At 37.4% G+C, this 12,631-nt stretch overlaps 1 protein-coding gene across 1 annotated transcript in view; it reads left to right on the forward strand.

Moving 5' to 3' along the window:
- LOC129249038 (RNA-binding protein 25) overlaps positions 1–10,509 on the forward strand; it is a 74,309-nt gene extending 63,800 nt beyond the window's left edge. The window contains exons 4-9 of the mRNA XM_054888660.1: positions 1,913–2,047; positions 2,112–2,302; positions 3,087–3,233; positions 5,903–6,014; positions 9,376–9,705; positions 9,773–10,509. Of these exons, the coding sequence (XP_054744635.1) occupies positions 1,913–2,047; positions 2,112–2,302; positions 3,087–3,233; positions 5,903–6,014; positions 9,376–9,705; positions 9,773–9,922 (1,065 nt within the window). The 3' untranslated portion in view covers positions 9,923–10,509. The remainder of the gene's footprint in view (positions 1–1,912; positions 2,048–2,111; positions 2,303–3,086; positions 3,234–5,902; positions 6,015–9,375; positions 9,706–9,772) is intronic.
- The last annotated feature ends 2,122 nt before the right edge of the window (positions 10,510–12,631 follow it).

The following is a 12,631-nucleotide window of genomic DNA, read 5'->3' on the forward strand; positions in this document are numbered from 1 at the left end:
CTTTATTTTATCTGTTTTTGTCTGTATGTATTTTTTTGCTTCTTTGTAATTATTATTATTTTTTGTTTGTTTTGTTTTTCTATTGTATTTTTCCTTATTGTTGCACTTTATTTTTTTTTCTCGTGTTTTGTTTTTTGTTTTACTTTCATTTTACTTATTATTTATTAATTATTTTAGTTTATTTAATTTTTTCACTTTATTTTTCCTTATTTCAGTTTATTCTATTTTTTTATTTTCTTTATTTCACTTCACATTATATTATTATATTTTATTTTAATCTATTTCATTTTTTACCTTATTTTAATTTTTCTCATATTTTCATTTTTCTCTTTTTATTGCTTTCTACTTCACTCTATTTTACAGTATTTAATTTATTTTAACAAAACTAGGGAGAAAATTTCTCCAGCCAAAATGTAATAGGACTATGTTTAAGTTCGTGCGGTTTTACAACAGATGGCGTAACTTGATTATTATTCCATCGATCCACATTTCCAAACATTCATTGGAGAGCTACTGTCGTAAGGCACAAACGTCAGTATAAGTTTTTTATTTGAAGCGTAAACAACAATATTTTTACCACACTTGAAAATGTCGAATTTCGTGCCAAATAAGGTGTTTTTGCGGGGAATTTTTTAATATGAAGAAAAAAGCAGCCGAAAGTCATCGTATCTTGGTGGAAGTTTATGGTGAGCATGCTCTAGCTGAGCGAACGTGCCAGAAGTGGTTTGCACGCTTTAAAAGTGGTGATTTTGGCTTGGAAGACGAAGAACGCGAGGGTGCGCCGCCAAAGTTCATGGATACCGAATTGGAGGAATTGCTCGATCAAGATCCGGCTCAAACGCAAGAAGAGGTTGCAAAAACTTTGGGAGTTGATCAATCAACCATTTCCAAACGTTTAAAAGCCATGGGAATGATCCGAAAGGTAGGCCATTGGGTGCCGTATGAATTGAAGCCAAGAGACGTTGAACGCCGTTTTATGGCATGCGAACAACTGCTTCAACGGCACAAAAGAAAGGGTTTTTTGCATCGAATTGTGACTGGCGATGAAAAGTGGGTCCATTACGACAATCCAAAACGTCGGGCAACGTATGGATACCCTGGCCATGCTTCAACATCGACGTCGGCGCAGAATATTCATGGCCTGAAGGTTATGCTGTGTATCTGGTGGGACCAGCTGGGTGTTGTGTATTATGAGCTACTGAAACCGAATGAAACGATTACGGGGGATGTCTACCGACGACAATTGATGCGTTTGAGCCGAGCACTGCGAGAAAAACGGCCGCAATACGCCGATAGACACGACAAAGTTATTTTGCAACATGACAATGCTCGGCCACATGTTGCACAAGTGGTCAAAACATACTTAGAAACGCTCAAATGGGATGTCCTACCCCACCCGCCGTATAGTCCAGACCTTGCGCCATCCGATTACTATCTCTTCCGATCGATGCAACATGGCCTGGCTGACCAGCACTTCCGTAATTACGATGAAGTCAAAAAATGGATCGATTCGTGGATTGCGGCAAAACCGACCGAATTTTTCACAAAGGGAATCCGTGAATTGCCAGAAAGATGGGAAAAAGTAGTAGTAAGCGATGGACAATACTTTGAATATTAAATTTGTAACCATTTTACGTCAATAAAGTTTCAAATTTCGAAAAAAAACCGCACGAACTTAAACATAGTCCTATTAGTTGGTTGTAATTGTTTCTAATTTGTTTTTGTGTAGTAAAAATTTACTACCCGGACTTTGACTTTATATGTTAAACGTATATTTTCATTTTATTTCAACCTATTTTAAAGTACAGTGCGTTTATTTTTATATCACTATCCATATTTTCTCAACAATTTGTAATCCGCCACCGGAATAGCGTATTTTTCTCCCTCATATTTTTCATATTTTCCCCACCAGCTCAGAGAAGTCGAACGTGAACGCCTGCTAATCATCGAAGGTAAAACAGACGAGATACCTGAAGAACTGGCAGATGATCCAATATTTGTTGTTAATAAAATTGCGAATAAAGAAATACAAAAGGAGCGCTCTAAGGTGAGAATGTCTTCCAATTCCATGAAATTTTCCATTTTGATGCAAAACTTCCGCCCCGAAATAGCTCAAAACCAACCGTGAGCGCAACGCAGAGCGCTTAAAAGCACAAGGCTCAAAATGGGAACGTGAACGGCAGAAATATGTGGAAGAGGAACAACAACGTGTAGAGAAGATAAAAGAGCGCGATAAGGAGCAAAATGAACTCGAAGAGCGATATAAGGCAGAAGATGCTGAACGGGGCGTGGATGTGTTGCGGTGAGTTAAATTTAATAGCAAATCACAATTTCAAGGACATATGGCAAAATAATAAAAGTGATTAATGCAATTCAAAGTAACCTTGAGAAAATGAGCAGTGTGAGATAAAGAGTCTATCAGGCTCATGCAAACTAAGAATTGTTGTTACATAGAGTCTCCATTTTAGTTTAGACCGTTTAGTTGTTCACTATAATTGCTTTTTGTGTTTGTAATGTTTGCATGTATTTGTCGGGGATGGGATGGCGTAGCTAGCAGCTTTAAAACGCATTTTTATCTTTAATACCAAGCATCAGCAACAACTGCTTAACCAGTTACAAATTGTACATTCCCCACAACACCTAAAAACGCGCTAAGTAATTTGTGTTGTTTTTGTTAAGTACTTTTCACCTCCTTTCATCACTTTGAGCTTTGGCTTTGTAAAGCATAATTAATTTTTTACATGCTTCTGTTGGGATTTAACCCACACTCACTCTCATATTTATAAATAATGACGTAGTCGGATGAAAGCATTCATGTGCAGCTCTGTACATAAATGTTCATTAGGGTCTCTAAAATATTCGTTCATAGGATTAAAGGGATACCTAATAAGCTTAGAATTAGTGCTGACGGAAATTCGCAATAGTCCACCTTGAACATCTATACAGTAATGATTTTAACTTTCATGTTTATTTTTAGTTATTCTTCAGCACGTGACGACTTCCGTCAACTTTACTTATAATATGACACACACTGAGTTTTCTATATTATTTAATCTTTAATATTATATAATATTTATTTTACTCAGCATCGATAATGAGGATTGGCGCGAATGTGAGCAAACCCTTAAGCGATTCCTTGAAGAAGAGCGCGCCAAAATGAAGGAACGCACGTTGCGTGTACCTACGCCATTCACGTCGGATAAATTGGATATATTGAATATTGTGCGTGCTAGGTAAGATAACCATTTTGAATATTTATTTCTTGAATATTTGTTTACAGACATTTGTAGTGATATTATTTATACATATACATATATCATGAAATTTTAATCATAGCTGCCTCAGAATATGTACCTCACCCACGTTATTGTGTAAAAATATTTAAAATCTACTTTACTTGCAGTAGTAATTGTTCTTCCTAGCATGACTTCTGTTACCGCTATTCCCATGACTAATATGTTTATATGTCACCTCAAAGGTCAATTCTGTTAGCAATTTCATATCTAATTCCTCGTCAGAAGCTGCTGGCAGGTATATGTACATATAGACACCCTACATGAAAATCTATGAGCTAAAGCAGTATAAATATAAATATATAACATATGTATGTATATAAGTGCAAAGTTGATTGACCGAGTTTCCTTCGCAATTTTTAGTTGAAAATGTTGTACTAAAAATAAGGATATTAAGAGATTTGCAGTCGCGATAGCATGCCGATGGGCATTAGAAAAAAATGCTTCTATCATTTATGCTTCATGTCCACAGTGGGCCATCGCAAGCAAGTGACCCAAACCCGCTCGATTACAGACAACCCTGGCTGTTGAAGAAAACTGTTTTTCGTCTTAATATTGTCGTAATATTGTAGGAACCAAGATCTTTTTTGTTTTTTAGAGATGGCACAAAGTATTGAAAGCCGAGGGGGCTCACCGCACTTAAACCCACCCCAGATACGTTTTTTATCGTCCGTGGGATTATCGTTAGATATTGCTACCCGGAGGAAGAGCGGCCTATTGTCTTTCTGCGGAACGCATGATGCGATGATTTTATCTGGTGCATTGCAAACAGTGAACCAGTTTTCTTTGTTGTCAACCTTAAGTGGCTCCCTCAAGTCATTTGGTTTCTAACTGTGGGTAGGCGAAAAAGCAATGTTCTACTTCTTCTATAACGTTATTTGGCCAGAAGGTGCAGTCTGAGTCGTCTTCATGTCCGATTTTATATAATTAAAATTTTAAGCATCCGTGTCCTATCACTATTTGGGTAAGGTCGAAATCAACTTCCCCATATCGTCTGTCTATCCAACTTCATACTGAAGGAATCCAACATCTAGGAGGACTATGTCCAAGGAATAGGTCCAATGTCCGTTCGGTGATGTGTTCCGTCATTTCTGTCAACAATTCTCCTTCACTGCTTGACGACTTAACTTATTTTTTGTCTATTGGACAAAGCCCAGATATTACAAGCCCTACTTCCTCTAATGTGATTTGGAACACGCTACACGCTCTTATACCGCAAAGCCGGTACAAGGACCTCGTTTCGCGTGCGTATGAGGTTTTATCCAGTGCAACGGACCAGATTGGTTTACACTTTCGTACAGCCGCCTACATTGCTGTCTGAACCCTCTCGGGCGGAGATAGCGCCGCTGCTCCCTCTGAAGCTATCTTTACTGCATACTCAATATATTGCTCAAATGTCCGGAGGCCAGCTTTTGCAACGATTTCATGTCCCCCGATCGTGATATTAATGATATTTCTGCTGGATATTAACACTGCCTCTTTTTTGCTAACTCAAGACCGTCATAGTCGCATGGGTTGATGCATCACTTACGGTCGAATATTCCTGCATGAAACACCAAATGGTAGAAAAAGTTCTTTCTAATACCGGTCACCCCGCGGAAGACTAGGGCAAACCTCCGAATATATTTCTGGCCTGAAAAAGCTCCTCATTAAAAAATATAGGGCGTAAAAGTAGCAAATAGCAAATAGGGTATAAGCGCCTGCTTCCACCAGCCCCTTCTGGTTTTGTGAAATTGTTACATCCAAACAAAGGTCTATGCATTGGGGGTTGTAACGAGGCTATAGAGCTTAACAACCCTTACTCCTTCAAAATTTATGTTCATTGATTGTCGCATATATCAACAACTTATTTAATGCAATGACTCAAATATAATACTTACACAATATTAGATCAGAGGATAGGACTATGAATAAGTTCGTGCGGTTTTACAACAGATGGCGTAACTTGATTATTATTCCATCGATCCACATTTCCAAACATTCATTGGAGAGCTACTGTCGTAAGGCACAAACGTCAGTATAAGTTTTTTATTTGAAGCGTAAACAACAATATTTTTACCACACTTGAAAATGTCGAATTTCGTTCCTCGCAAAGCTAAAAAATATGCGGAAGAACTTTGCGCAAAGACTTGGCAAAAAAAACCCAATTTTCACACCACACAGTATCAGAAGCCGCAGCATTAGTCGTAAGCGGATCGATCTCGATAGACCTCCTAGCGTTAGAACGCAAACAGCGAGAGAATGATTCCTCAGTGAACCGCTCATAGCCAATTTCAAAGAGATCCAATGCCTGCGTCAGAAAAAAACATTTCAAAAATTCAGTAAAGCTTTAGCTATAGTAGAAGTAGTATATTGGCGTCTAAAGGCATTTCCATCAATATTTAAAGCAAACTCAAAGAGACATTAAGCAAATTGAAAGCATATCTCTAAATTTGCCTAACACACCTGCATGCTCCATATACTGGTTGTGACATTTAACAAATGCTGCAAATTTGGTATTTACAGCACCTGTATGTATCTTTGTAAAACTTTTTTTAAAGCATTAACACAAAATTATATTCTTCATCTCATATTATATATTTTTTCCTATTTCTTTTTTTTTTTTGTAGGAAAAAATTCCGTGAAGCCGAGCAACGTATTTGCCAGCAACTAGAAGAGGCTGCAAAACCAACTTCAAAAGCTAAAGACAAAAAACTCGGTAAAGAATTGGCTGAAAAGACGGTGAGTGAAAGGAGTCTAAATAAAAAAACTTCAATAAAGATTTATCTAATATTTATTATACTCATATCAGCACATTCAAGATGCATTACTCGACACTTTAGTCCAATTTGTTGCAATTTTTTGCTGAAAAATTCTTTCACACAAACACTATTATTCTTTTAGTTGAGTTGAGAATTCAAATATTTATATTCCTCAGGACCGCGTTTGAAAAACTTCTTCAGCACTAAATTTGAAAATTTTCTAATTAGATTACTAGGAATTTTATAAATGAAACTCATATTTAATTGCTATTTTCATTTCAGCTTTTATTATATAATTAAGTTTTTTGCATTATTAAATATTATTAGCTTTTCTGAGACTTTTTAGCTTTTCTAAGACCACTGAAAACCCCTTTTTTCGAAAATCTTTAGCATTATTCGCTAATTCCTTTATTATAAACAATTTTTTTTTTTTTCAATTTTGTTTCATAGAGTGATTTAATATCTTCAAGCAGATAATCTTTATCGAACCAGCAGACAGTTAAGCAATCATTTTTAGGCCTGAAATATCACAAATAAAGGAACTGGCTCATTTCTCTCATAAACCTTATCTACAACTACTACAAAATCTAAGCAAAATTTTCACATAGCCTTTTCGCATCGCAGGCTAGTTCCTCTTCTCATAGCTGTAGAAATTGTTCACAAGTATCCAATGCTGCGCTTTACCCCATATCCAAGAATATTCACTTACTTAAACTTCATCCCCTATTTGATATATCTCCTTTCCCCTATATTCTGAACTAACATCGTTCTATTTGGAATTGTTCTGCAGCAATTACACTACCAGTTTCCGTAGTTTTCAATATGAAATACCAAAAAATGTAACAGAAAAATATGAATTTGATTATTCAAAAATATCTATTTTTTCAGCTAAATTTTTTTCCGTTACATATTTTCAAAACAATGGAAAAATCCCCCTAAAAATAAAATAAATAAGAATATTTCTACCAATTTTTAAGTACAACTTTCGCATTTCTAATAGAGAAAGCAGAGACCGAAAAGCAAAACTCATTTTTTGTCAAATCAATGCTTTGAATATATCGCACAATCGCACAATATATCGCGTTGCTTCTCTGTTATGGATTTTCTGTTCTGCGCTCACTAGACCCAAAGTCACTATGATTGAATTTACCGTCCTGAGGGTCGACTGCCCATCGCATTCAAAATTATATTAAATATACGTTGTGATATTTCAACAGTACAAGGTGGCGCAAAATTAATCACTCTAGCGGAAAATCTTTAATTTTTGTAAGTGGCGTGGTAGGTCAATCATATTTGATACTTGTGAGCTAAACAGCTGCTAGACAGCAAACGTACAAGCAATGAAATGCGTATAGGTCAAAATAAAGAGTTTTATCACTTAATAAAGAATGTATTCAAAAACAAAATTGGATGCTTAATTTTGTGCCACCTTATTTATCTCCCTGCTAGGCCAATTTATATATTTGGTGAAACAGGAGTTTAGAAATATCCCACTTGTGTAGGAAAAAGAAAAAAATTCCACTAATCTTCAGTTTCTAAGCTAACATGTCGGTCCGACCTCACGAGTTCCATAATTTTATCAACATTTTCAACGATGGGCGTATTTGAGCGTGAGCCAGCTTCGATATTCATACAAGCGGAATAAAATCGGTCAAATAGCCGTTGTGGTACTGCAGTCGATAATGCATTGGTCACATGCGACTTTCAACTTTGCGTGAGGCGGACTGAAGAATGTAACGAATTTTCAATTTTTATCTCGAGTAAGAAACGCAACATACAACTGCATGCGCCAAATACAAAACAGCCAAGCAACTGTTTTTGTAGATCCAAAGGTGCTAACTATGCATGCATCGTTAAATGAGGCTTAGCAAAGGCAGCAAGCGAAAATGATGGGAACTTTTTACTTCACTACATATCGCTCATTTACTTCAATAGTGGTAAAAAGACCTTCTTACCTCCCCTAGGCTTGGTTCGTAAACAGGGTGCAGGCAACATTCGGCTTGCCGCAACTAACCAATAGCGCGATTTAAGTTTTGGATACTCGGCCATGATACTCGGATGTTTAGATGAACCATATTTTAATATGTAGGTTATTTAGTACTATAATTCCAGCTAGACTTGTGTGAATTGACAACATATCTGGTCGGAAGCAATGTTTACGGTTCTTAAGTCTAAAGATGGTTCAAAGTTTGAGGATAAAGTTTGCTTTCGCGTGTTCTGTAAAAAGCCAACACTATTAAGAATTTTGGCTTCCTAATCATTGCAACGTATTGCAGGCTGAAATTGTAGCCATTATGGAGGTTACTGTCTGGTTAGGCAAAAATGTGACTGCCTGCAGAGAAATCTATATTTATTCAATAGCCATGCGGCCACTAAACCTCTTGGTGAGGTTGTCACAAATTCCATCATTGCTTGCCAGTGCCAAGTGTCTCTTAATAAGACGGCGGGATATGTCCGCAACCATTTCATAGTGCCAGGGCAAAGTGGCATACAAGGGGATTGTAAGGTAGACAAATTAGCGAGAGGACAATACCACTCGCCTCCCTCTTGGTATGGAGACTGTAAGTATACGCCTCTCAACCTACAAACTGCGAGGTACACGTTTCATCTTGATGACAAAAGTTTAAGCTGTTCATTAAACCTGCCAATCCATGGGTCACGAAGTATGTTTAAAATGATCTCAACAACACTGGTAATACTACGGGCCTTGTGGTCTATGAGCGACCTATTCAGATATGCCAGATATACCTAACTTAGCCTATATGCCGCCTACGAGTGGCAGACGTTTTTTATAAGAAACTTTTCTTAGTATTAAAGCACACTGAATTTCGGAGATGAACCAACCGCTATTAGAAAAAAACTTTTTTTGGTATTTTATACCGACCCCCTTATGCTCGGCCTAAAACGCAGACCAAATAAATGGTCACAGGAAATTTTTTTCCATGAAAGAACAGCAGGGGCAGTAAAGCATTAAATAGGGCGAAATATAGAACACGGCAAAGAGAACATCACCCTCCTTAGAGCTTAGAATCATTAGTAATTTTACATAACCATAATTTTAAATTACCCAGATAGAAAGATAACCTAAGGTAAAATATAAGTTCATCCGGATTGGTAGTATTCACGATGGACTCGCTATTTTTTATAGACCAGCCATAACAACAATTTCAGAATCAATTAAATAGATTAGCAGAGAACACAGCATTTGAATAGCTAGATTTTTTACATATAGGCCATTTTTCGTGCCAAAAAGCTCGAAAAAAAGCAAGACAAATTTTATGTATAAATAACATTTTCTACAAAATTTTCATTAATTGCCTCTACCTTCCCCATACCCGCAGGCGATTATACAGAAGCACGTGCAAGATATCATACAAGCCGATACCGAAGGCGCTACCGAACCTGGCGTTCAAGAAGGCAGCAAAGAGTTGGGCGAAAGAGAACCAAGGGAAGGCCAAAGGCGAAAATACTTGGACGACGCCTCTGATGCTTCCAACGAGTCGGAGGTGCACGAACAGGGCAGCACCATTAGTGAATCAATGCGACGACTTGAAATTGAGTTAGACGAAGAAATGGAATACGATGTAGAGCGTGGTTATCTCATCTCAAAATCACAATTTGAGCAGTTGCGCTATCAAGATAACAGAATAATGCAGATGCAGCATGCATCGGTAAGCGAAAATCACAAAAACAAAAACAAAAATAAAATACATTTTGCAAATTATAACACTCCCACAGAATATGCGTGAACTGTTTCAACTTGCCGAGGAGATTATAATTGGCGAACGTATTGAGGAGGAAATCGTGGAAGAAGAAATGCTAGAAGAGGAAGAACAACCGATCGGGGAAGAAGGAGAAGAGGAAGAGCGCGGGGACAATAATTTCTAAGAATGCACGTACACTAAAGGCGCACACACACGCAAACATAAACAACTAAACAAAAAGCAAATCAACTGTTTGTGCTATTAAATTCAGCTAATCAAAAGCATCAGCTGTCCGCTGGCGTTGTAAATAAGTCGGAGGAAGTGCAAAAGAAGGGAATGCACATTATCTTTTGCAAAAATAGCTGCGACTGTAATAACAGACTAAATTAAATGCAAATTTTTTATCGCTAGCTTAAATAGAAGACGTGCTAAGTTCACTTTTTATTAAAAAATAAAATTTCAGTGTCGGTATTTGAAAGGCCAAGGGGGAGCATAATGTTTTGTGCAAGACTAACCATCAACTTGCACATATTTCCAACTATGCCCTAGAGCGTCTGCTATGATGAAAATGAACACTTCACGTTTACTGTTTTCATCCAAAGCTAGCGATATTAGAATTTTGAATAAAATTCTTACGTACTTACATGCAAGTGTCTGACACAAATAAATCAAATATTAATAATATCCCACATACACACTTACATGCAAATGTCTGACACAAATATGTTAAATCAAATATAGCTAATAAATGCAAAAATTGCGAAACGTCAAGTATTGTCTGTTGTTACTCCTACTCATTGCCTCACGGTACATATTAAATTTTATTAAGCGGAAAAACGGAAAAATGATAAACATTGTCAGGGGTGCACGCTTAATTGACATTTGATAAACGCTGTAATCACTGTGTCAATATCAAACGACCAACAAACGTACCAACTAATTCTAATTCAAATCTCATATAAACACCTAAAAATATGCAACAGCACATGCACTAATCCACACATGTAAGTATTAATGCCTGCTAGCAGTGTCCCAGTGTGCCAGTGTGCGCGCACGCGAGTGCTTGTGGGTGTTAGCATGGCAGTGGGTGTTTGCGCGTTTGTCGCCACTACGTCGGTATCGCATTTCGTCATAGACGCTTTGTCAATTGCAAAATTTAATCACCGCTGGCGCATACGCAACAACTCAAGTGTTATAAGTGGCATAGTGATTGCTGGTACCACCCGTCAGCCAATAATTGCCAACAGTGTGTAGTAGTAGTTGTTTTAACTGGCATTCCCCTCCATTGGACGTACGTGTATGTATGTATGTAACCATGCGTGTTGGATATTGCAATTAGTTGTGATTTGTTTGCTTGTCGTCGGTAGCGCGAATTTAAATGAATTCTGACGCTATCGAGTGTATGTAGGTACTATGCGTTATTTTGTGCATACATATACATACATACTTGTATATGTATGTGCGTCAAGAGTGCGATTATACTTATATATGAGCAGTCCCATTTTCGTAATCTCAAACGTCCTTACTCTGCTGTACGTATGTAGTAAAATTTATGAAATCTGAATTTATGCTGTATGAAATACAGTACTTAAAAGTAATAAAATTGACTTAATTTTGTCGAAGATAATAATTCGCCTTCTTATCAATATTTCACTCGAAACTTTCGACCGATACATTATGTTGTAAAAGTGGCCAAAATTACTTATTTCTAATAGAGGATATGGTTCAAGAGGATATGGTTTGACAATAAACTTACAAGTGGCCTATCAACTGGACTGGGACTTTCAAAATTGACGCCTCGGTGTCGTTAATGAATAATTCCCAGAGGATAACTTCTTTTTATGTCATCTTTGACATTTGTCAAGTAGATGTAAAATTTTCCACTATTGAACAACTGGCTATAATTTATGAAATTTATTATGAAAATGTTCCATCTTTAACAACATTATCAATACGTCTGACCCAACTCCTAACGACATCGCCGTTGACATAAACTCGCGTATTAAAGCTACACCGCCTTGCCTAGCATAGATCACTGGAGCAATCAAATAACTTCCAAACGGAAAGCTCCAGTGATTGACGTTATACCGGCCGAATTTTACAAGTGCGACGCATCATTATTCGCTAAAATTGCTCACCTACTAATCACAAGAATTGCAATAATTGAAGAGGCATCTTCGTAGTGCCCGCAATTTCTAAGACAGTAGCCAGAATTATACTGAACCGTCTTAAAGAAGCAACTATTAGCTCTTGTCAGGCAGGCTTCCGTACCGGCTCTTCATGCGCTGACTAAATCAACACACTTCGCATCATCATTGAACAATCAGTTGAATTAAAGTCAAAACTTCACCTTTTGGTAAGCAACTGCAGCTCATATTAAGAAAAGCTATCGTGGCGCAAATTGTCGCTGCGTTGTCAGAACCTTTTCGAGTTTAGAATGGAGGGCGTATCCTCTCGCCAATTATTTTTCTTTTGGTTATAGAGGATATCATATCATATCAGTCTATACTTTTCACTATACGTCACACTCAATAGAAGTTTGATAATTCCATGTTAAGATAACTGGCCTATGCCACCGACATCTACCTACTGTCACCCAAGCTTTCTGATTTTAAAGCTATGACAGCGTCCGTGCAAAAGCAACTTCGTTCGACTGGACTTAAAATCAGTCTTCTATCTCAACAGTACCACCTCTGAATCATTAGACGTCGATGGGCAGCAGTTCGAGAGCGTGGAGAAGTTGTACTACCTCAGAAGTATTGTCGACGCAAGGAGAGGCTCTGACATAGATGTTGAACAAAGAGTACGCAAAACGAAGTTCTCATTTGGTACAACAACGTCAATGCGTACGTTAAATCTGTGCTACTACATGGGTGCACTACTTGACAAGTTA

Source organism: Anastrepha obliqua, chromosome 5 (genome assembly GCF_027943255.1).
Source record: "Anastrepha obliqua isolate idAnaObli1 chromosome 5, idAnaObli1_1.0, whole genome shotgun sequence".
Classification (NCBI taxonomy): Eukaryota; Metazoa; Arthropoda; class Insecta; order Diptera; family Tephritidae; genus Anastrepha; species Anastrepha obliqua.